Source organism: Narcine bancroftii, chromosome 1 (assembly GCF_036971445.1).
Source record: "Narcine bancroftii isolate sNarBan1 chromosome 1, sNarBan1.hap1, whole genome shotgun sequence".
Lineage (NCBI taxonomy): Eukaryota > Metazoa > Chordata > Chondrichthyes > Torpediniformes > Narcinidae > Narcine > Narcine bancroftii.
The window spans coordinates 291,862,881-291,888,506 of record NC_091469.1 but is presented as its reverse complement, the minus strand read 5'-3'; the positions used below and the strand labels follow the sequence as shown (position 1 = coordinate 291,888,506).

Genomic DNA, 25,626 nt, shown 5'->3' with positions numbered 1-25,626 from the left:
GAGAGGGAGGAGCCAAGCCTTATGAAGCAAGGTTTGATGAGTTTTATGAGTCAGGTTTATTATCATCTGATTCCACAAGTACAGTGTTCTCTGGTCCTCAGTGCAAAACATGCAGACACACAACCAGATATTACACACATACAGACAAACAATACATATGCAATACATTTTATCTATAAATATATAAATATTGTTTCATGAAGATGGGAGTCTCAGAGGTTAGTGTGAGCCGTTCCTTTGGGCATTCAACATTCTCATAGCTCATGGGAAGAAGCTGCTCCTCAGCCTGGTGGTGCTGGTCCTGATCCTCCTTTATCTCTTCCCTGACGGGAGCAGCTGAAAGATGCTGTGTGTGAGGTGGAAGGTATTCTCAATGATTTTGTGTGCCCTCTTCAGATAACCATCCTGGAAGATCATGTCAGTGGGTGGGGAGGGTGACTCCAGTGTTCCTCTCTGCCACTCTTATGGTCCTGTGGATTGACCTCCGATCCATTTCTCTGCATCAACCTTATCACTCTGTGATAGAGCTCCTGTAGAAGGTTGACATGATGGTGGCCTGTAGCCTTATCCATTTCAGTCTTATCAGGAAGTGCAGTTGCTGCTATGCCTTCCTGACAAGTAATGAAAATTTGAGTGTCCACGATAGGTCACTAGTTAAGTAAACTACAAGGAAGTCTGTGCCACTACTGTATTGTTGATGTGTAGTGGAGGGTGGTCATTCCTGGTCCTCCTGAAGTCCACAATCATCTCCTTCATCTTGTCCACTTGAGACTTGGGTTGTTAATCTCATGAGATTTTCCACCCCTTCTCTGTAGTGTGACTCATCTACTGGTCAGGCCAACTCCTGTTGCGTTACCTGCAAACCTGATGACACTGTTGGACCTGGATGTGGCGATGCACTCGTGGGTCAGTATTGTGAACAGGAGTGGGCTGAGCACACAGCCCTGTGGTGCACCAGTGCTCAATGTGACAGTGCTTGACATTCTGCTACTGGCTTGGACAGACTGTGATCTTTCTTTTAGGAAGTCCAGGAATCAATTACAGAGAAGGATATTTAGTCCCAATGAGGACAGCTTCTCCATCAGCCTCTAGGGATTGATCGTATTTAACGTTGAGCTGAAGTCAATGAACAACAGCATGACAAATGAGACGTCATTCTCCAGGTGGGCCAGGGACAGAGTGAAGGGACAAGGCTATAGCATTGTCTGTGCAACGGTTTCTTCTATAAGTGAATTGAAATGGGTCCAGCTTCTCTGGGAGGTGTGCTTTGATGCATTCCATCACCAGACACTTGAAGCATTTCATAATAGTGGAATTGATGCCTGTTATTGTTGCCGTCTTGGGTATCTGGATGATGGTGACTGTTTTGAACCCTGTGGGAATGATGGACTGCTGGAGAGAGGTGTTGAAGATGTTTGTGAAGATCTCCATCAATTGGTCTGCGTAGTCTTTCATCACCCTCCCCACCCACTGACATGATCTTCCAGGATGGTATGATCTCTGGTCCCACTGTTCTATTGGGTTCACTGTAGATGGGGTTCTCCTTACCTCAGCCGTAGCTATGAAGGTGGCCCATTCATCAGGGGGGCTCTGAGCTTTCTTCGGCATCATCCTGTTCTCATCAAATCGTACATAGAATTCCAGACCAACAAAAGAAGGTATTAATGGGATATGATAAAAGAAAATGTGAGAATTGATTTTGCCTATGTGAAAGGAGACAGAGGGAAAAGGGAAGAGAGAGAGAGGCAGAGCTGGGGGAAAGGCAACAGGGGAAGAAGAAGGGTGGGGGGGGGGGGGGCGGTTTCAACAGAAACTAGAGAATTCTATGTTAATCCCATCTGGTTGGATGGTGCCCAGACAAAAGATAAGAAAGTAAATCACAAAAATCTGAAGATACCATGGTTGAAGTAAAAACACAAAATGCTGGAGAAACAGTGCCATTTATGTACCAAAGATAAAAATACTTAACTGATGTTTTGGGCCTGAGCCCTTCGTAAAGGCATGGAAAAACTTCGGTATACATCCGAAGGCATGGTTACAAAGGCAAGGGGAGATAGGTGGAGAAGGGAGGGAGGGGACAGCAGCGAACAGGGGAGGAGGGATGGCTGGGTGAATAGAGAGGGTAGGGGTGAGGAGAGCTGAGAGGGGAGAGCAGGTTAGCAGAAATCGGAGAAGTCGATGTTAATGCCATCTGGCGGGAGAGTGCCCAGACGGAAAATCAGAATCAGGATGACTTGTCATGAACAAGTCATGAAATTTGGTTTGTTGCGACGGCATCATAGTGCAAACATTCATATTATAACCATCTTACAACATCACTATAAAAAACAAAATAATAATAATTTACGGGTGGTCTTGGTGGGACAGTACATGAGACCGTGGACAGACATGTGAGTATGGGAGTGGGTCACTGAACTGAAATGGTTGGCTACTAGGAGGTCTCTGTCACTAGTGTGGATGGAGCAGAGATGCCACAAAGGGGAGCATCAGATGCAGTAAGTGAATCCTGCTGATACACAAGAGAAGTGTTGCTTCACTTGAAATCCAGACAGAAGATGAGGTGTTGTTCCTTCAATTTATGGGTGGTCTCAGTCTGTCAGTGCATGAGACAGACATGTTGGTAAGGGAATGGGATGGGGAATAGAAATAGGTGGCCACTGGGAGATCCACGCTATTGCGAAGGCCAGAGCTGAGATGCTCAACAAAGCGATCTCCCAGTCTGCATCCAGTCTCTCTGATGTAGAGAAGGCCACAATGGGAGTACCTGATGCAGTAGATGACACCTGCAGATTCATAACTTGAGTGTTAGTTTGCCTGGAAGCACTATTTGGGGCCCTGAATGGTGTTGGGGGAGGAGGTGTGGGCACAGGTCTGCAGTCACAAGGGTAGGTGCCAAGGGGATAATTGGTGGGGATGGAGAAGTAGGCAAGGGAATCATGGAGGGAGTGGTCCCTACAGAAGGAGGAGAGGGTAGGAGAAGGGAATATATGTCTGGTGGTGGAAATGTTGGAGGATAATATATTGGGTGCAGAGGCTGGTGAGGTTGTAGGTGAGGATAAGGGGAATCCTGTCATTGTTGCGCGTGGAAGCAAAGGGGGCCAGGGCGGATGTGCGGATAATGGAGGAGATGTGGGTGAGTGCTGAGTGAATGGTGGTAGAGGGGAAGCCACGTTGTTTGAAGAAGGAAGACATCTCTATTGATCAGGCATGAAAGACCTCTTCCTGGGAGCACCAGCCTCCAATCTGGACAAAGGACAGTTGAAGAGGTCCTAAAGAGGGAAGGGAGGAAGCTGAGAAGCAAGACCCCCCAGGGTGGTAATCTCGGGATTACTGCCTGTTCCACAGACTCGTGATGGCAAGAATAGTGAGATCAGGCAGATAGATGTGCAGGGGGAAGGACTTCAGATTCTTGGATCTTTGGGATCTCTTCAAGAAGTCCAGATACGAACTGCAGAAGGCCATCTCTGAAACAAAGTGGCAATTCTGGAGGAAGCTGGAGACAGAGACAGATACACACCAGCAATGGCAGGCAGTGCAGGCCATTACAGCCTACAAAACGAGGGTGAACATCATAGATGGCTGTGATGCTTCATTACCTGATGAACTGAATACCTTCTATGCCCATTTTGGAAGGACCACCCAACAGTGCCTATGAGAATCCCTGCAAAGGCTGAGAACTCTGATATCCATCTCTGAGGCTGACGTCAGAACATCATTCATGAGGGTGAAGGCGTCAGGCTCTGACGGCGTACCTGGCAGGGTGCTGAGAATCTGTGCCAACCAACTAGCCAGAGTGTTCACAGACATTTTCAAACTCTCATTGCTGATTCAAAAGGACATCAATCATCCTGGTACCCAAAAAGAATTGAGTGAGCTGCCTCAATGACTATCGCCCAATAGCACTAACATCTACTGTGATTAAATGCTTTGAGAGGCTGGTCATGGCCAGAATTAGCACATACCTAAGCAAAGGTCTGGACTCACTGCAATTCGCCTGTCATCACAAATGCAATATCGCTGGCTCTCCATTCAGCTCTGGAACATCTCGAAAACAGCAAATCATACATACGGCTGTTCTTCATTGACTACAACTCAGTCTTCAATTCCATTGTTCCCTCATTGCTGGTCAAGAAGCTCCAAACCCTGGGCCTCTGCACCTCACTCTGCAACTGAATCCTTGACTTCCTCATTGGAAGACCACAGTCAGTACTGGTGAACAGTAGATTGGCCGTTCAGTGAACCTGTTAAGGAAGCTGTTTTTGCCCTTCACACTGGACCACTGTTAATCAATTCTCTGCATCCTTTCACAGTCATCTTAAGGCATCCCTGGAGGTATGGGATTCTATCCTCCTCCGGAGACACCCCGAGTGATGTAACATGCACAAGCTGGAAGTGACATTATCTTCTTTTCTCCAATGGCAGACGTCAGATTGATCGCTTGATTCATCCTGATTCTATCGCCAAACAGACAGGTTTTATCAGCATCCTCATGTGCAAGCAGTAATGGAGTCTGCTAGAGACCATCCACCTGCTCGTAAGTTGAATAATTTCATTGATACATTGTGGATAACCTTGGAGGGATTTGAGGATGAGTGTAGGACTGAGCTGAATAGCTGCCAGAGAAGACGCCTGCTTATCTTGCGGCATTTTGAATGGATCCCAAAGATCCGCCCTGCTCCAGCTCCAGCTCCCTCAACAGCCCCTAAGGCTAGAGCTGGATGAGGTCCTCACCCAGGATGAGACATATAAGGCAATCGAACAACTGAAAAGTGGCAAAGCAGCAGGTATGGATGGAATCCCCCCAGAAGTCTGGAAGGCTGGCGGCAAAACTCTGCATGCCAAACTGCATGAGTTTTTCAAGCTTTGTTGGGACCAAGGTAAACTGCCTCAGGATCTTCGTGATGCCACCATCATCACCCTGTACAAAAACAAAGGCGAGAAATCAGACTGCTCAAACTACAGGGGAATCACGTTGCTCTCCAAAATCTTCGCTAGGATTCTACTAAATAGAATAATACCTAGAGTCGCCGAGAATATTCTCCCAGAATCACAGTGCGGCTTTCGCGCAAACAGAGGAACCACTGACATGGTCTTTGCCCTCAGACAGCTCCAAGAAAAGTGCAGAGAACAAAACAAAGGACTCTACATCACCTTTGTTGACCTCACCAAAGCCTTCGACACCGTGAGCAGGAAAGGGCTTTGGCAAATACTAGAGCGCATCGGATGTCCCCCAAAGTTCCTCAACATGATTATCCAACTGCACGAAAACCAACAAGGTCGGGTCAGATACAGCAATGAGCTCTCTGAACCCTTCTCCATTAACAATGGCGTGAAGCAAGGCTGTGTTCTCGCACCAACCCTCTTTTCAATCTTCTTCAGCATGATGCTGAACCAAGCCATGAAAGACCTCAACAATGAAGACGCTGTTTACATCCGGTACCGCACGGATGGCAGTCTCTTCAATCTGAGGCGCCTGCAAGCTCACACCAAGACACAAGAGAAACTTGTCCGCGAACTACTCTTTGCAGACGATGCCGCTTTAGTTGCCCATTCAGAGCCAGCTCTTCAGCGCTTGACGTCCTGTTTTGCGAAAACTGCCAAAATATTTGGCCTGGAAGTCAGCCTGAAGAAAACTGAGGTCCTCCATCAGCCAGCTCCCCACCATGACTACCAGCCCCCCCACATCTCCATCAGGCACACAAAACTCAAAACGGTCAACCAGTTTACCTATCTCGGCTGCACCATTTCATCAGATGCAAGGATCGACAACGAGATAGACAACAGACTCGCCAAGGCAAATAGCGCCTTTGGAAGACTACACAAAAGAGTCTGGAAAAACAACCAACTGAAAAACCTCACAAAGATAAGCGTATACAGAGCCGTTGTCATACCCACACTCCTGTTCGGCTCCGAATCATGGGTCCTCTACCGGCATCACCTATGGCTCCTAGAACGCTCCCACCAGCGTTGTCTCCACTCCATCCTCAACATTCATTGGAGCGCCTTCATCCCTAACGTCGAAGTACTCGAGATGGCAGAGGTCGACAGCATCGAGTCCACGCTGCTGAAGATCCAGCTGCGCTGGGTGGGTCACGTCTCCAGAATGGAGGACCATCGCCTTCCCAAGATCGTGTTATATGGTGAGCTCTCCACTGGCCACCGTGACAGAGGTGCACCAAAGAAGAGGTACAAAGACTGCCAAAAGATTTCTCTTGGTGCCTGCCACATTGACCACCGCCAGTGGGCTGATATCGCCTCAAACCGTGCATCTTGGCGCCTCACAGTTTGGCGGGCAGCAACCTCCTTTGAAGAAGACCGCAGAGCCCACCTCACTGACAAAAGACAAAGGAGGAAAAACCCAACACCCAACCCCAACCCACCAATTTTCCCCTGCAACCGCTGCAACCGTGTCTGCCTGTCCCGCATCGGACTTGTCAGCCACAAACGAGCCTGCAGCTGACGTGGACATTTACCCCCTCCATAAATCTTCGTCCGCGAAGCCAAGCCAAAGAAATAATAACAGAAGAATGTGGAGAAGGGACAGACCATAGGGGCCCTTGTTCCAGGTTGAAGTTCTGGAGAAATAAGATGATCAACAGTCTCCTTACTGATGATCAACACAGGTGCACCTCAAGGATGTCTGCTTAACCTGCTGCTCTACTCATTCTACACTCATTGCCAGGCACAACTCCAATCCTATCTGCAAATAGGATGGTACAGATGGTGTTGCCTTTACAACACCAGCGATTAAGACCGGGGTTTGAATCCCTCTCTGTCTGTCTGGACTTTGTACGTTCTCCCCTTGTCTGAATGGGTTTTCCCGGGGACCCCAGTTTCCTCCCACTGTTTGAAATGTGTAGGTTAATTGGGCGTAAATTGGGCAGCACAGATTCATGGGCTGAAATGGCCTGTTACCGTGCTGTATATCTAAATTTTAAATTTAAATTTGCTGATGACACCTCAGAGCACATATGTCTAAAGTTTAATTGTTTTGTTTTTATTCGGACATAAATCCCTGATGTGATACATGTAAAATGGATGATGCTTCTTTAATTCATGTGTTCTGGACCTGTCCTAGATTTGGAATGTTGTTTTTCAAACATTATTGGTGATTCTCAATTTAAAATTGGAACCTGGTCCTTTAATTGCTTTTTTTTGGAGCATTCTGGGAAGATGATGTTACGAACTTCCATTCAAAGCCTCATTTTACCTTTTAGATGGGCATACATGCAATTTTGATTAAATGGAAAGATAATACCCCACCACACATGCACAATGGCTCAGGGACATTGTTTAAATTTGGAAAAGATTAGATATCCAATCACTGATTCAAATATTAAATCTAAAATTATATGGGGCTCATTCATGGACTAGTGAACCATGTAATGTGAACCTGGAATCCTGGCATTGTGCTGTCCCTCTCTAACACTGTGCTACTTGGATTTATGAATGTTGATCTTCAACCTTGTTTAGGCGAAGGGTTTTCTTTTCTTTTGTTTTCTATTTTATTGTTATGACTGTGCCTGGGATCTTGTACTTAACTTTTTTTCTGGTCTTGTAACATAATGTTCAACTTTTTTTATTGTAAGAAATTTGTAAAAATATTTAAAAAATTAAAACACACTAATGGGAAAGACAGAAGATCAGCAGTGGATGGAGGTTCTGTGTGAAATAAGGAGCGTGCAGGCAGGCACATACCAAAAAGAAAGTTGAGACCAGTGTGGCTGACGGGGGAAGGTGAAAGCAAAAGAGAGGGCAAAGAAGGAAGGAAAAATTAGTGGGAACTGGGAAGAAAGAGGAGTGGGAAACTATTAAAAACTTAGAGAAGACAACTGAGAAGGTGATTAGGAAGGAAAAGATGAATTTTGAAAGGAGGTTTAGCAAATAATATCAAAGAGAGTACTAAAAGCTTTTTTTTAAAAGATAAAGAGTGACCAAAGTAGACATGGGACCGAAATTGTAATGGGAGACAAGGAGATGGCAGAGGAATTGAGTGAATATTTTGGATCAGTCTTCACTGTGGAAGACATTACTAGATATCAGACTCTCGTGGCTTTCTCGGAAAAGAAGTGAATGCAGTCAAGGCCATGAGAGAGAAGGTACTTAGGAAGCTAAATAGCCCAAGGGTAGAGAAGTCTTCAGATCCGGGTGGAATGCACCCTCGGGACTGAAGGACGCAGCTGCAGAGAATGTGGAGGCATTGGTAATGATCTTTCAAGAATCGATGAATTCTGGCATGGTTCTGGTGGACAGGAGGATCACAAACATCACCCCACTGTTTAAGAAGGGAGCGAGGCAGCAGAAAGGAAATTATAGACCGGTTAGCCTGACGTCAGTGGTTGGGAAGCTGTTGGAGTCAATTGTCAAGGATGAGGTTACAGAATACCTGGAGGTGCATAAAAAGACAAGCCCAAGTCAGCACGGTTTCTTTGATTTTCCTGCAATTTTTGAAGAGATCTCAAGTTGGATCAACAGGGGAGATGCAGTGTGTGATAGTACAGATTCTATCACCAATGTGTATATGTATAGATTGTAGTGTAGGATGACTGAAATTGGCTAAGAGCGTAGCCACGCCTACTGGCAGGTCTTAAAGGGTTGCCCCTAGCCAGACCAGGTCATTCTGGACTGGTCGACCTACATGTGATATGCTCCAGTCCTCTAGTTAATAAAAGCCTTGGTTTGGATCAATCAGCCTTTGATTCTTTCGACGTGCACTACACATTGGATGTTGTGTATTTGGACTTTCAAAAGACCTTCAACAAGGTGCCACACATAAGACAGCTAAACAAGATGAGAGCCCATGGAATTTTCAAGGATACTCACATGGGTGGAGCATTGGTTGATCGGCAGCAAACAGAGAATGGAAATAAAGGGATCCTATGCTGGTTGGCTACTGGTTACCAGTGGTGTCCTTCAGGGGCAGGCAGCTTCTTTTTACGTTGTGTATAAATAATTTGGATTATGGAATAGATGACTTTGTGGCTAAATTTGCAGATGACATCAAAATAGGTGGTAGGGCAGGTGAAGCTGAGGGTACAGAAAAGCTACAGAGAGACTTGGATAGATTAGGAGTCTGGGCAAAGAGATGGCAGGTGTATACAATGTTGGAATGTGTATGGTTAAACACTTTGGTAGAAGAAATAGATGGGGTGACCATCATATAGATGGGGAGAAAATTCAAAATTCTGAGGGGCAAAGGGACTTGGGAGTCCTTGTGCAGGATACCCTAAAGGATGACCTCCAGGTTGAATCGGTGCTGAAGATGGCGAATGCAATGTTGACATTAATTTCTAGAGGCAAAACATACAAGAGCAGGGGTGTAAGGTTGAGACTCTATAAAGCCCTGGTGAGACCTCACTTGGAGTTCTGTGTACAGTTCTGGGAACTGTATTTGCTGGCATTGGAGAGAGTTTAGAGAAGATTTACTAAAATGATACCAGGAATGAAAGGGTTAGCAGATGAGGAATGATTGTCAGCTTTTGGACTGTACTTGTTGGAGTATAGAGGGATGAGGGAGGCCTCAGAGAGGCATTTTGAAAGCTGAAAGACCTGGACAGAGTAGATGTGGCAAGGATGTTTCCCATGGTAGGGGATTCAAGGTTGAGGGTATAATTTCAGGATAAAAGGGCATCAGTTTAAAACAGAGGTGCAAGAAAGTTTACTTCTCCAGTACTGTGGACAGCACTGGTTCTCTGTGGTTCTCTGTGGTCAGCACTGGTTCTCTGTGGTCAGCACTGGTTCTCTGTGGTCAGCACTGGTTCTCTGTGGTCAGCACTGGTTCTCTGTGGTCAGCACTGGTTCTCTGTGGTCAGCACTGGTTCTCTGTGGTTCTCTGCGGGCAGCACTGCTTCGCTGTGGGTCTCCGCGGGCAGCACTGCTTCTCCGCGGTTCTCCGCGGGCAGCACTGCTTCTCCGCGGTTCTCCGCGGGCAGCACTGCTTCTCCGCGGTTCTCCGCGGGCAGCACTGCTTCTCCGCGGTTCTCCGCGGGCAGCACTGCTTCTCCGCGGTTCTCCGCGGGCAGCACTGCTTCTCCGCGGTTCTCCGCGGGCAGCACTGCTTCTCCGCGGTTCTCCGCGGGCAGCACTGCTTCTCCGCGGTTCTCCGCGGGCAGCACTTGTTTTCTGCGGTTAGCTGAGGGGTGGGCTGGCACTCATGGATACAGTCACTGACCTGCTCTCTGTGTACTATTGTCTCCATAGGAAATGGAGGAACCCCTGATTTTCGTATCTCTGCTCTGCGGACCAAACAAGGTAGGTTAAGGAGCAGATTGGCAAATACTCAGGAATAGGGCATTTGGCAGGATCCAAGGCTAAGGATCTATGTTTCATTCCCTGTGGTCTATCCTGGAGCTTCACGACCCATTCCATGCTCCCATTCCAGAGGTTTCCAGATGGCAGGGTGAAGGACATGAAGTAGTGCTGATCTCCTTTAGAGCAGATAAGGTATTACAAGGGGACAAGATCAGGACAGATTGTGAGAGGGGAGGGGGATTGAAGCTGATGAATCCAAACTCAACATCACAGCTCCTCACCCTTCACTGTATCAATGGATACCGAGGCATTCCTGGTCCTCTGTCCCACAACCAATCCAATCTGTCCACCTTGTCCACACCCAATCCAGTCTGTCCACCATGTCCGAACAACCAATCCAGTCTGTCAACATCACAGCTCCTCACCCTTCACTGTATCAATGGATACCGAGGCATTCCTGGTCCTCTGTCCCACAACCAATCCAATCTGTCCACCGTGTCCACACCCAATCCAGTCTCTCCACCATGTCCGAACAACCAATCCAGTCTGTCAACATCACAGCTCCTCACCCTTCACTGTATCAATGGATACCGAGGCATTCCCGGTCCTCTGTAACACAACCAATCCAAGCTGTCCACCGTGTCCGAACAGCCAATTCAGTCTGTCCACCGCGTCCGAACACCAATCCAGTCGGCCCACCGCGTGCGAGCACCCAATCCAGTCGGCCCACCGCGTGCGAGCACCCAATCCAGTCGGCCCACCGCGTGCGAGCACCCAATCCAGTCGGCCCACCGCGTGCGAGCACCCAATCCAGTCGGCCCACCGCGTGCGAGCACCCAATCCAGTCGGCCCACCGCGTGCGAGCACCCAATCCAGTCGGCCCTCCGCGTGCGAGCACCCAATCCAGTCGGCCCACCGCGTGCGAGCACCCAATCCAGTCGGCCCACCGCGTGCGAGCACCCAATCCAGTCGGCCCACCGCGTGCGAGCACCCAATCCAGTCGGCCCACCGCGTGCGAGCACCCAATCCAGTCGGCCCACCGCGTGCGAGCACCCAATCCAGTCGGCCCACCGCGTGCGAGCACCCAATCCAGTCGGCCCACCGCGTGCGAGCACCCAATCCAGTCGGCCCACCGCGTGCGAGCACCCAATCCAGTCGGCCCACCGCGTGCGAGCACCCAATCCAGTTGGCCCACCGCGTGCGAGCACCCAATCCAGTCGGCCCACCGCGTGCGAGCACCCAATCCAGTCGGCCCACCGCGTGCGAGCACCCAATCCAGTCGGCCCACCGCGTGCGAGCACCCAATCCAGTCGGCCCACCGCGTGCGAGCACCCAATCCAGTCGGCCCACCGCGTGCGAGCACCCAATCCAGTCGGCCCACCGCGTGCGAGCACCCAATCCAGTCGGCCCACCGCGTGCACACAGCTCGTTCAGCACAGTGTGGCCTCTGGACGAGGCTTAATGCTGGAGCTGGTCTGAGCAACCCACCTGTCCGATGACCTGTGTAGCTCCATCAGGCAACATCATTCTGTAACTGGTACTCCTTTCCAGAACTCTCTGGCCCTGATCATCGAGGTTATCAACGTTAATGACAACCAGCCAGAGTTTCCAGAGAAGGTGCTGAGCTTAAACATTAGTGAGGTAAGATGGTGGTGAGCCTGCAGGTCACTCAGAGAGCGAGCAACAAGGTGTGGTGAGGGGCTGACAGACTGTGGGCTGGAAGGAGAGGCCTACAGTCATCAGTACAGTCAATGCATTCATGTGAGGGTGTGGGTGCGCAAGGGTTGGAATGGTGGGGGGAGGGTGGGTTACAAGAAGGTGGGGGCCTGAGGGTGGGGGGCGAGACAGAGGGAAAAGGGAGAGAACATGTGCATGTGTGACTAGTGGGAAAGGCTGGAGGGAGGGGAGCAGAGTGAAGTGGGGAAGAGGCATGGAGGGGGGGTTACCCACCTTGTGGGGGGATGGGGAGGGAGTAGTTGTAGGGAGGCGAGTAAGTGGGATTGGCCCAGCTGGAAATGGCTTGCTGGTCAGAGCAGATCAAGGGTCTGAATAAACTCCCCCTGATCGTGATGATACAGACCCTTGGGTTTTGGAACACAGGATGGTTCAGGAACTTTCCAATGAGTTTCCAGAGTGTCTCCTGTTCCCTTTTCTCCTGCAGCTCTATCCAGTGGGCCAGGCCTGGATGATGGTGAAAGCCATTGACCTCGACCAGGACTTGATCTACTACAATATGGACTCCAGCACGGTGAGTAGGCCTCCAGGTTGAGGCAGGATCAACCAGCTCCCACACCCAACTCATGTCTGCCCTCTCCCCAACAGGACGGAGCCAACTTCTTCCGTCTGAAGACTGAGAACACCCCCGAGCTCTACCTGACACACCGCTTGGACTTTGCCACAAAACCACAGTTAACACTGGTGCTGAACGCCAAGGTGAGTGCTCTTGTCCAGAGAACAGGGCGGTCTTGGGCATCATAAAGGCCTGGTCTCCACACTGCCACATCCCCTCCCACCCAGCTCCCTGTTCCAGAGAAATAGGGGTTCACAATCCGGGGGCTGAATGGGGTGGGGTCAGACTGTAGATGGGGTAGTACTGACGAAATATCACATGCCCCCCCCCCCAGAGGATCGCGGGTATGGTTGATGATGAAAATCACGTTTTAATTTGATGTGTAATAATGTGAAATGGAGAGGTGGTCGTGATTACTGCTTCTCATGGTTTTGTTGCCACATGTTTATGGTGGTTAGTTGACCCTCTGTGTGTGTTTTATGTCCTGTAATGTAAGTTTGAATAAAGTTTGAATGTTTTAATTTTTTTTAAAACGAGGCTGCCAGTGGGAGCGGTGGTACTGACGTGGATTTGCTCCAATGTAGAAATATCGTTCACCTAATTTACTTGTTAAAAGTTTCACATTAGTGAGACCACCACCAGTTCATCACTGATTAGCTCAGCCGTCAACTGTTGATGACGTCTTGAAAGTCTGGGAGCTTCGGCCTCACTTTCAAGGAGATTGGGAGGCTTTGGCGAGTTGCCAGGGAGTCAGTTCATGAAGCATCCGAGGATTTCTGTTCATTGCTCTGCTATTTCATCATCCAGATAAAGGCGTCACGTCTTGGACTCTCATTTTCGATGTAGGGAATATGGGATGGTCTGCTCTGAAGCGGACTGAGTTAGCACGTCTTCAATAAGTGTGAGACTTGCCATCTCCTGTTGTGGACTATTGTTTTACACAGTGGTCGAACTGTTCGTTTCTCGAAAATATTCCAGACCCATCTTCTGAAAGACCTGGGCCCTACAGGAGTTGTGCTGGGTCAACGACTTCAACAACCCCTGTGGCCAGGAATTCTTTCGCATCACTGGAAGACAAGGATGCGGTCATGGTACTTGTGCCCCAACTATCACGGTCAGAAAATACACAAAGATAATAGTGGGAACGATGGCACCCCATCCATTACAGCGAGTGTGAAAATGGAGGGGAAAATCCATGATGTGCCTACGAACCGTGAAGATGGTGGGTCTAGTCATGAGTTGAGCTGATTCACAGACTCACCAGCCATCTGTCACTTCAGCAGCTTGGTTGAGACCATGTTTCACGGAGATATGGAGCATGCAAGGGTGCAGCATCTGCTTGCGGGCTTGAAGGGGTTATTCCTCAAGTTCTGGCTGCATTTCAGCCCCACCTCCTGATCTTTGGGCACCTGGTACAGATAAGGGAGGGTCTGCCTTTTGGCCTTTCTTGGTGGAGGTGTGGGAGTGGGAATGGGAAGTACTAGATGGTCAGTACTCAATGGACTATTGTTTTATACAGTGGTCGAACTGTTTGTTTCTCAAAAATATTCCGGACCCATCTTCTGAAAGACCTGGGCCCTACAGGAGTTGTGCTCAGTCAATGACTTCAAAAGACCCTGAGGCCAGGCTGTGGAGGGAAAATCCATGAAGTGGTGCGAAGGCTATGGGTCTAGTCACAAGTTGAGCTGATTCACGAACTCACCAGCCGTCTGTCACTTCAGCAGCTTGGTTAAGACCGTGTTTCACAGAAGTGTGCAAGGATGCAGCCCCTGCTCATGGGTTTGAAGGGGTTGTCCCTCAAGTTCTGGCTGCATTTCACCCCCACCTCCTGATCTTTGGGCACCTGGTATGGAGGGGGGAACCGTCTAGGGTTGTTCTCATTAGTCTTGAACTGGGCCTGGCCGAGGACCATCCATGGGTCCAGGCAGCGGGCAGTCGAGGGTTCGGCTCGGGCTGACTACCTGCCCCTCTTCTGAGGACATCTGTGTGGCCGTGTATCCCTGGAGAAGGAGCACTCAGTGCTCACGGGCAGTTTGGAGGGTCTCCTGCAACGGTCATCTCCCTAACGGTTTGACAGTATCAATGGAGATAATCATGTTTCATTTGTAACTTTGTTTTGTGTGAATTGTAGATGAAGGCAGTACTTGTAACTTTTGGACAATGAATAATAAATGGGCGAGAATGACTTACTGACAAAAAGGCAAAGCATTATCTGTGGGGTGTGGGGGAAGAGTCACACTTTTTACACTCTGGATATAAATAACAAGCTAAGACCCCCCACTGCCGTTACTTTCACAGGAGGCTGAGAACAGCACGAGTGTCAGTGACACAGTGAACATTACGGTCTGTGTGGTGGATGAGGATAACCTGCTTCCGGTGTTCCTGCCCTGCACCATCGTCCTGGGGAACGGTGTCTGCCTCAATGCCGTGTACCACGGCCGCATCACCCAGTACACCCTGGAGGTATGATTCCCCCCCCCCACCCCCGTCATCGTCGGTTCCCCCCCATCGTCAGTGTCTCCAACCTACCCCTGGTCAGTCTCCCCACCCCCCCCCCCCCGTCAGTCACCCCAACCCACCCCTGATCATGTTCCCCCCCACTCCTTGTTCCACCTCGTCATCCTTCCCCTCCCTGTTCACACCCCCTCCCCTCACTGACCCACCCCCTGGGTGTGTTCCCACACCTCACTATTTGCCTCCCCTACTGACCCACTCCCTGGGTTTGTTAGCCTCCACCCTTCCCTGCTCCCCCTACCTCCCATGCTGACCCGCCCCCTTCGGTGTGTTGCAGGTGGGACCGCTGAGCTTGCAGCCACAGGAGATCTGCGCTGTGGATGGAGACACCGGCATCAACGCCACCATCTCCTACCAGATTATCAGCGGTGTGTGCACATGGTGCTGCAGAAACCCAGGGCTGGATGCCTTGCCCATCATTCTCACTGCTAGCCCACCCATCTTCGCCATACAACCAGTTCCTCAATAAACAGTTGATGAGACACCACCCACTCTCAGGTGTAGCAGTAGATGTGCATGTTTTCATGGATGTCCACAAGTGTGAATGGGCATGAATAAGTGTGCACAACTGTCCATGGGTATGAATGGGTGTTCATGACTGTCCATGGGTGTGTAGTTTCCACGAGTATAGGTAACTACTAGTGTGCATGAGTTTGGATGAGTGTGTACGGGTGTCCACTAGTGTGCAGAATTGTCATGGGTGCACACAGGTGTGCATGGGTGCCCACGGATGCCCTTGGGTGTCTGGAATTAGTCAAGTGGCCATGGGTGTCCACAGGGGCCCATGGAATTAGACAGGAACCACAGCTGCCCACAGTTGTCCACTGGATTAGACTGGTTCCCTGGGTACCCATGGGTGACGTGAACCAGCGAGCAAACCTGCCTGGAACGGGTGAGGAAAGTGTATGCATATTGACCATCTGCTATTTTGCTTTCCCAGGAGACCACAGCAACGGTTTTCAGATTGACAAAGCCAAGGGAACATTGACCATGCGCAAAGCTGCCACCAGCATTAACCCAATAGTGCTCACCGTCCTGGTAGGTTCTCTCCGCACTCGGTCTTGCCCGGCAGAGAAGTCCTCGTGGAATCCTGGCCTGGGACCACAGCTCCCTCTGTTGCCCCAGAAGGAATGGCAGCCGCTGGCCCTGACTGCCAGCCCTGTGCTCCCCGTGCGAGATGGGACAGCAGTCAGGATGTTCCCTGGGCAATCAGAAAAATGTGCCTTCTCACAGCCCACACGGGGAACCCAACCCATTCCTGGTGGTGTGGAGGCTGGGTGGCTGAGGATGGGTTTGGGGAAGTGCCTCACCCCTCGATTGGTAATCAGTGGGAAGTCGGTAGTTGGTCTCTCCTTCCCTCTGGGACTACAACATGGACACAGGCAAACACACCCTTCACCCACCCCCCACCCTTCACAAAGCCCAGAACTGTCGGTGCCTGGACTGACCTCTCCATAGAAGGGACCTGGAGAGCTCCTCGAGCAGTGGGAGAAGGTTCTGGAAGCCCCTGGCCAATGTGACCACTGTGTTTTTGTTCTCCAGGCCTCTCAGGTGGACGATCCTTACAAGTACACCGTGACCAGCGTCACCCTCACTGTGCTGAGGGTCAACAAGCACCCGCTCAACTTCTCTAACACCGACTTCCACGGGGTCGTGGCCAAAGGCTCCCCATCTGGGAGCATCATTCTCTGCAGGGACTTCCCCTCCCTGCCCCTCATCGTGCAGGCACAGGACGGAGACTACCCCAACGTAGGTACCACAGCTCTTCTCAGACTCCCCACACCCACCCCATTACCCCTTCCCCCACACCCTCCCCCACACAGCCCTTCACCATGTGGCCACAGGATGGAGATAAACACAGCATAAGGTACCACAGCTCTAGTCAGATACCCCACACCCACCTCATTACCCCTTCCCTACATCCCTTCACCCACCTTTCACACCATCACCCCTTCCCCCTCAACCCCCTTCCCCCTCAACCCCCTTCCCCCTCAACCCCCTTCCCCCTCAACCCCCTTCCCCCTCAACCCCCTTCCCCCTCGCCCCCCCTCCCCCTCGCCCCCCTCCCCCCTCGCCCCCCCTCCCCCCTCGCCCCCCCTCCCCCCTCGCCCCCCCTCCCCCCTCGCCCCCCCCTCCCCCCTCGCCCCCCCTTCCCCCTCGCCCCCCCTTCCCCCTCGCCCCCCCTTCCCCCTCGCCCCCCCTTCCCCCTCGCCCCCCCTTCCCCCTCGCCCCCCCTTCCCCCTCGCCCCCCCTTCCCCCTCGCCCCCCCTTCCCCCTCGCCCCCCCTTCCCCCTCGCCCCCCCTTCCCCCTCGCCCCCCCTTCCCCCTCGCCCCCCCTTCCCCCTCGCCCCCCCTTCCCCCTCGCCCCCCCTTCCCCCTCGCCCCCCCTTCCCCCTCGCCCCCCCTTCCCCCTCGCCCCCCCTTCCCCCTCGCCCCCCCTTCCCCCTCGCCCCCCCTTCCCCCTCGCCCCCCCTTCCCCCTCGCCCCCCTTCCCCCTCGCCCCCCCTTCCCCCTCGCCCCCCTTCCCCCTCGCCACCCCTTCCCCCTCGCCCCCCCTTCCCCCTCGCCCCCCCTTCCCCCTCGCCCCCCTTCCCCCTCGCCCCCCCTTCCCCCCCTCCCCCTCGCCCCCCCTCCCCCTCGCCCCCCCTTCCCCCTCGCCCCCCCTTCCCCCTCGCCCCCCCTTCCCCCTCGCCCCCCTTCCCCCTCGCCCCCTCGCCCCCCCTCACCCCCTCGCCCCCCTTCCCCCTCGCCCCCCCTTCCCCTCGCCCCCCCTTCCCCCTCACGCCCCCTTCCCCCTCGCCCCCTTCCCCCTCGCCCCCCCTTCCCCCTCGCCCCCCCTTCCCCCTCGCCCCCCCTTCCCCCTCGCCCCCCCTTCCCCCTCGCCCCCCCCTTCCCCCTCGCCCCCCTTCCCCCTCGCCCCCCCTTCCCCCTCGCCCCCCTTCCCCCTCACCCCCCCTTCCCCCTCACCCCCCCTTCCCCCTCACCCCCCCTTCCCCCCTCACCCCCCTTCCCCCTCACCCCCCTTCCCCCTCACCCCCCTTCCCCCTCGCCCCCCCTTTCCCCTCACCCCCCCTTTCCCCTCGCCCCCCCTTCCCCCTCGCCCCCCCTTCCCCCTCGCCCCCCCTTCCCCCTCGCCCCCCCTTCCCCCTCGCCCCCCTTCCCCCTCGCCCCCCTTCCCCCTCGCCCCCCTTCCCCCTCGCCCCCCTTCCCCCTCACCCCCCCCTCCCCCCTCACCCCCCCTTCCCCCTCACCCCCCCTTCCCCCTCACCCCCCCTTCCCCCTCACCCCCCCTTCCCCCTCACCCCCCCTTCCCCCTCACCCCCCCTTCCCCCTCACCCCCCCTTCCCCCTCACCCCCCTTCCCCCTCACCCCCCTTCCCCCTCACCCCCCCTTCCCCCTCACTTCCCCCTCACCCCCCCTTCCTATAACTCCCACCCCACCACTCCTTCTCCCCCCTTCCCTCTTTACCCCCCCCTTCCTGCATCTTATCCTCCCCCAACACCCGGTCCCTCAGTCCTGCCCCCTTGATCCCTATCAGAAAGAGGGGAGGGACATTTGGGAAGGAAGGACAGTGGGGAACGATACAGCAAGATGGGGGTGGTCCCAGACATTTCTGGTTTGTGGGGTGTCTCCATTGGGTGGGGGCCTGATGTGACTGTGTGTCCTGTCAGTGATCTCTCTCCACAGATGACCAATCCCAGACTGACCTACTCCCTGACCCCAGGCCATTTCTTCTCCATCAGCCGAGATGGGATCCTCCTCACCAAGACCACCTTGTCGGCTTCCCCAAGCGAGTACAATCTGATGGTAAATCTGCACCAGGGTTGGGCAGGTGTGGGACTGGTGTGGAGCCTGGGCCTGCTCTAAAGTTCTCTGTGGCCTGTATCCAGGGAGTGGGTGTTGTGTGGGGGAAGGGTCACAAGGAAAGACTCTTCCAACTCACATGGTTTCGTAAGGGGGCAACACTTTTTTATAATTTTTTTATTTTTTACACTGTGAACCATATCAATCAAAATACATACAAACATTTCCCTCTTAAATATACACAGTGGCATTTTCTCACGTAAGGGGGCAACACTTTAGGAGAAATATTAGAGGTGGCTTTTTCACTCAGCGAGTGGTGGCAGAATGGAATGATCTTCCGAATGAGATAGTTGCGCAGGATCCCTTCTGTCATTTAAGAGAAGGTTGGATGTGTACATGGAGGTGAGGGGATTGGAGGGTTATTGGCGGTGAGCAGGAGGTTTGAGCTACTGGAGTTTGTTCTAGCCCGTGCTGCCCAATTACATCCAATTAACCTATAACCCTAGGTACGTTTTGAATGGTGGGAGGAATCTGCAGCCCTCCCCCCCCCCCCCCCCCCCCGGGGGAAAACCCACACAGATTCAGGGAGAATGTACAAATTCCTTATAGACAGCGCAGGATTTGAACCCTGGTCACTGGCACTGTAATAGCGTTGCACTAACTGCTATGCTAACCCGTCCTGCCCTATATGCATTGAGAATCGTGTACAGAACTTTGTTGGTGGCAAGCAGGCGACCACAGCAACAACACGTCATGAAACGCACTGATCACGTCAGCGCAGGTGAACCAACAGCCCGATCCTCTGTCTCCTGGTCACACCTTCCTGCTCCGATCCACGGACGAAGCTCCAGTGGACCAAGGACATCTTGCAGCCCCAGCTACGCCTGTAATTCAGACTTTTCCATGACATGCAATTTGTTAGCACCTTCTTATCTCCATGGCTTTTGACCTGAGCACATAGCAACAAACCAGGTGATGTCCTCCCCTAGCAACCCTTATCCAGCTCCTCCCCAAGGTTGTAGAGTACATGGAACATTCCAGCCCAGTACAGACCCTTCAGCCCACCTTAATAAACCTGTCGCAATTTTTTGTTTAACACCGCTGTTACTGCGCATACCAAGAAGGACTTGTGTGTAAGTTATTCCCTGCCTAAGTGGTGGCAGGAGTTCTGTCAATGGAGGGGGATGCTTCATGCCCACACTAGAGCAAAGGAACATGCCAGAGAGGTGATCCCTGATACCAGACGGTGACACTTGGCAGTGACCCTGACACCCAGCGTTGACCACTAAAACCCGGCAGTAACACCCAGGGTAATCCTTAACACCTGGCAGTGACCATGACAGCCGGTGGTGACACTCAGTGGTGACTCATTACGCCTGGCAGTGACACCCAGTGGTGAATTCCAGCGGTGACGTCTGGCAGTGACCCTGACACTCAGAGATGACCTCTGACACCTGGCGAACGGCCCACCCTGAGGAAGGGGATGTGACCACCAGGCTCTGCACAGCTCCCAACCCCTCTCCCCAACACCCTGGCGCTCACTAGCAACAGTCTCCACCCAGAGCTGTACTGGAACACAGCCAACTCACAGTGAACTGATGTTCACTCTCAGCTGCACTGAGACACCGTGAAAGAATTACCAGTATTTAGTGTGCTATCCAGGCTGGTTAGCCTATCCCTAACGATAGCAGGCAGCGTGTAGAGAAATGTGCGGTTCTACAGGGTGAGTGCTTGACTTCCGTTAATGACATCCATGCTGCGTTGCAGTGTGCGCACAGGTTACATGTGTTACATCAATTCCTGCATGACCTCAGCCCATCCGTGTTCTGCATGACTCCAGTAGGACCACCATGGTCCGTGGACACCATGGATCTATGTGGTCCATGGACACCATGGATCTATGTTGGTCCGTGGACACCATGGATCTATGTTGGTCCGTGGACACCATGGATGTATGTGGTCCGTGAACACCATGGATCTATGTTTGTCCGTGATCACCATGGATCTATGTTGGTCCGTGGACACCATGGATCTATGTTGGTCCATGGACACCATGGATCTATGTTGGTCCATGACTCCTGCAGATCTGTGTTGTTGCATGATCCCCTAAAGATCGGTGTACATGCGTAACACCTGCAGATCTGAGCAGGGATACGTGACCCCGGCTGATCCGTGTTCCTCCGTGACCCCATGTTTTGTGCTTGGACAGGTGACAGCGACAGATGATGAGCATGCAGAGACAGCATCAGCCAGGGTCACTGTGGTGGTGATGGCAACTGATGGTGAGTGGGTTCACACCTCACACACACACACACTGCAGGGGGCCTTGCTGGGGGAAGCTGATTGGCTGTCAGCCTCCACTCTCTGGCCAAGGTTGAGATGGGCTGCCTGGACGTCCCACCTCCACAGGCACTGACTGACTTGCTGAGTATCCCCATAAATGTTTCTCCCTGTGGGACAGGGGTGACTGGGGTGGGGGGTGTGCTGAGACCAGCTCCTCAATTTCAGGCATGTCAGTTGGCCGTCCAGGGCAGAGATCTGGAGAGTCGCCTATCAACCCGGCAAAACCCCCCCCCCCTCCACCGTAGGGACCCCCCCCATAGGGAATACTTCCCCCACCCTGCACAAGGCAGGCACTTAGCAGTGGTTGGAGGGCAAACCCCCAGTGGGCAGCAAAGCAAAGGTCAGGGTGGCCTATAGGTGGAAAACTTGCACGCACTGTGGAGGGGGTGGGAGGGACAGTACTCGGGGGGGGGTGGTTTGTGGGGTAGAAGTCATGGTCTGCACCCACTGGGAAAACAGAGAAAGATAAATTATTTAAGCAGTGAAACGGGATTAGAATGGAAAGGAGGGTTTGTATGTGTGGTGTGGGAGTACTCGCGTAGAGTTCTTGCTCAGGAGAAGTCTGTTGCTTGTGAGTAAAGCTCTGCTGTCTCTGTGGTGATATGTAATTACACCACGAGGTCACCAGGGTTCATCCAGATGACCTTGTATTTAAAGCAGTCCAGGGCTACAGTCTAGCATTTCGAGTTCATCTTGCAGAGACAAGACCTTGCAGTCTTTCATCCCCCCTTAAAAGAATTGTTATTCCCCTTCCACTCCCCCCCACCCCCATCCTCCTTCCCTTGTTTGTAAGTTAATAAGTCCAAAAGTTTTTGTGGCTTTCATTGCCTTCTGGACCTCTTCGGTAGTGGTAGAGGGGTGGGGAGTGCAGACTGCCTTTTGGCCTTTCTTGGTGGAGGTGTGAGAGTGGGAAGTACTAGATGGCCAGTACTCAATGGACTATTGTTTTATACAGTGGTCGAACTGTTTGTTTCTTGAAAATATTCCAGACCCATCTTCTGAAATACCTGGGCCCTACAGGAGTTGGGCTCAGTCAACGACTTCAATAGACCCTGTGGCCGGGCTGTGGAGGGAAAATCCATGAAGTGGTGCAAAGGCCGTGGGTCTCGTCACGAGTTGGGCTGATTCACGGACTCACCGGCCATCTGTCACTTCGGCAGCTTGGTTAAGACCGTGTTTCACAGAGATATGAAGTGTGCAAGGGTGCAGCCCCTGCTCATGGGCTTGAAGGGGTTGTCCCTCAAGTTCTGGCTGCATTTCACCCCCACCTCCTGAACTTTGGGCACCTGGTATGGAGGAGGGAGGGTCAGTGTAGGGTTGTCCTCATTAGTCTAGTACTGGGCCTGGCCAAGATGGCCATCCATGGGTCCAGGCACTGGGCATTTGTGGGTTCAGCTCAGGCTGACTACCTGCCCCTCTTCTGAGGACACCTGTGTGTTCATGTATCCCTGGAGAAGGAGCACTCAGTGCTCACGTGCAGTTTGGAGGGTCTCCTGGAATGGTCGTATACCCAAGGGCTTGATGATATCGACGGAGATAATCATGTTTCATTTGTAACTTATGTTTTGTGTGAATTGTAGATGAAGGCAATACTTGTAACTTTTGGACGATGGATAATAAAGGGCTGGGATTGATTTACTGTCAAAAAGGAGGATTCTGTTGTTTGCTAGCAACTGCCTCCCTTTCTGCATTCCTGGTCTAATTCCTCTTTGGGCTCCATTGTTTCAGGAGAGGGATTTTCTCCACTGCTGAATGTTCGTTCCTCAGCCAACATCCCAGCAATAACCTGCCCATCACCCGGTCTCTGTACACCAGGCTGAGTGCTGATTGGCTGCAGCATTTCCTACATTGTGATGGCACCCACTTTAGTTACGCAGGCCCCGTCCGTAACGCAGGCCCCGTCCGTAACGCAGGCCCCGTCCGTAACGCAGGCCCCGTCCGTAACGCAGGCCCCGTCCGTAACGCAGGCCCCGTCCGTTACGCAGGCCTTGTCCGTTTACAGAGGCCATGTCTGTTATGCAGGTCATGAGCGTTACACAGGCCATAACTATAACAGTTCCAGTGTGTTACCCTGTCCATGATGAGGGCCATGCCCAATTCATGGGCCCTGTGTATGTTATGCAGGCCCTATCTGTTACGCAGACCCCATGTGATGCGCCGACACGGTCCATTATTTGAGCCCTGTGCGATTTAATTTTTTTAAATGTAATTTAGACATACAGCACTGTAACAAGCCATTTTAGCCCATGAGCCTATGCCGCCCAATTAACCTACACCGCACCCTCACCCACCCCCCTCCCCGGATATGTTTTTGAAGGATGGGAGGAAACCAGAGCCTCCAGGAGAAATCCATGCAGACAAGGGGAGAATGTGCAAACTCCTTACAAACAGCGGATGATTTGAACCTTGGCCCCAATTGCAGGTGATCACACTAACCACTGTGTCACCCATGTGTGGGCTGGTCTGTTACACGGGTTGCCGATTTCCCACCAAGATGTGAACTATTTGTATTCCCACCCTGTTGCAGGTCTAAGCACCCAGCGACCTGAAGTGACGGGACCTCCAGGCACTTCACCCAGCAGTGGGACGCTTACATCTCCAGGTAACAGCCCTTTCACTCCGAGGAAGTCCTCACACCTCCCTCTGGCCCAGGACAGTGCTCATGGGGCCAGGTTGAGGTCTGCAGTCACTGAACACTGCAAGCATTCAGCGATGTCCAAGCTCAGCATCCCGTGTGAGGAACCAGGACAGAGGGCCAGTCGTACAGAGACTCACAGGACCCCAGGGAGAGAGTTTCGCACGAGGTCCGTGCCCTGGCCATGGTTGGGAGAATGAGCACAGAGTTCCCTCAATACCCCTCCCCCTGGATGGAGCTCCCTCACCACCCCCTCTCCTTACATGGCCCTCACCACCCCTCCCCCAAGTGGGGAGCTCCCTCACCACCCCTCCCTCAGTGGAAATCTCCCTCACTGACCCACCCACAAACCCACAACCGAACAGGGATTGTTTTTGTCTCAACACCAACTCCAGGGAAAGCAACAACAATTTGGGTACCGGGAATGTCACCACCTGTGTCAAACCCTGCTGGATCCCTTCCCACCCACCCTGGGGCGTCGTCAGGATCCCCAAACCAACCCGAGCTGCTCGTTTCCACCACAGGGGCTGCACCAGGACCCAGACCCACCCCTCCACAGCCAGGAGTCAGTGGCACGACTGCCATGCCGGAAGTAGGACCCTCAGGGCCAGGGGCCTCCCTGTCCAGTGTCCCTGGAACAACAGGTATGGCCGCTTCTGGTATTGCCCTGCCCCACCGTGCTGATTCCGGAACCTCCACTGCAGCTGCACCCAAGATCCCAGCATCTCCCACTGCAGGCTGGCTTCTCACCCACCCCCAACCCCATTCCTCCCTCCCCATCCCCTCATCCCACGTCCCCCCTCCCCATCCACATTCCCTCATCCCCCACATCAACCCACTCCTCATCCCCCTCCCTTTGTCCCTTCCCTCTCCTTCACGTCCTCTCGCACCCCACCCTCCCTCCCCTTTCCTTATCCCCTCACATATGCACCCTCCATCCCCTCTTCCCTCATCCCCTCACACCTCCCCTCTACCCCTTCCTCAAGGCAGGGGAGAGAAAGAGGGAAGAATGGGAGGGGAGGAGACAAGTCTTGAGTCAAGTTTGTCATCTGATTGTACAAGTACAATCTGACAAAACAGTGTTCTCCAGTCCTTTGTGCAAAACAAGAAGACATACAACCAGACATAAATCACATACAGACAAACAATACACATGCAGGTCAAGTATTTCATCTATACAAATAAACATATAAATTAATAGATATTGCTTCACGAATATGAAAGTCTCAAAGGGTCAGTGAGAGCAGTCCCTTTGGTCATTCAGCGTTCTCACTGCCCATGGGAAGAAGCTGTTCCTCAGCCTGGTGGTGCTGGCTCTGATCCTCCTGTATCTTTTACCCGACGGGAGCAGCTGAAAGATGCTGTGTGGAAGGGGTCCTCAATGGTTAAGTATGCCCTGAATTTAATCACCCCTGACCATTGAAGCCCAAAGGCGTTCTTAACTATCCTATCAACCTGTGCAGCGACCTTGAGGGATGTATGGATTTGGGCCTCAAGTCCCCTTTGTTCATCCACACTCTTAAGTATCTGACCATTAACCCTGTACTCAGCCTTCTGGTTTGTCCTTCCAAAAAGCATCACCTCATATTTATCTGGATTAAACTCCATCTCCCACTTCTCCACCCAACTCTGCATCCTGTCTATATTCCTGTTGAAATGTATGACAACCTTCAGCTCCAACCACAACTCCTCCAACCTTCATGGCAACAGCAAACTTACTGACCCATCCTCTTCCTCTAGGTCATTTATAAAAATCACAAAGAGCAGGTGGTCCCAGAACAAATCCACA

The 25,626-nt window shown here is 52.5% G+C and overlaps 1 protein-coding gene across 10 annotated transcripts in view; it reads left to right on the top strand.

Moving 5' to 3' along the window:
• Nucleotides 1–25,626, top strand: part of LOC138751753 (cadherin-related family member 5-like) — a 42,014-nt gene that overhangs the window by 2,656 nt on the left and 13,732 nt on the right. For 7 of the 10 annotated variants that reach the window (XM_069914475.1, XM_069914499.1, XM_069914488.1 and 4 more), the window contains 12 exons: nt 10,201–10,251; nt 11,803–11,892; nt 12,413–12,499; nt 12,574–12,684; nt 14,840–15,004; nt 15,333–15,423; nt 15,996–16,093; nt 16,598–16,804; nt 18,743–18,862; nt 21,069–21,141; nt 23,730–23,804; nt 24,362–24,481. In XM_069914475.1, the coding sequence (XP_069770576.1) occupies nt 10,201–10,251; nt 11,803–11,892; nt 12,413–12,499; nt 12,574–12,684; nt 14,840–15,004; nt 15,333–15,423; nt 15,996–16,093; nt 16,598–16,804; nt 18,743–18,862; nt 21,069–21,141; nt 23,730–23,804; nt 24,362–24,481 (1,288 nt within the window). The remainder of the gene's footprint in view (nt 1–10,200; nt 10,252–11,802; nt 11,893–12,412; nt 12,500–12,573; nt 12,685–14,839; nt 15,005–15,332; nt 15,424–15,995; nt 16,094–16,597; nt 16,805–18,742; nt 18,863–21,068; nt 21,142–23,729; nt 23,805–24,361; nt 24,482–25,626) is intronic. The other 3 variants (XM_069914481.1, XM_069914527.1, XM_069914545.1) reach the window with 1 other exon arrangement.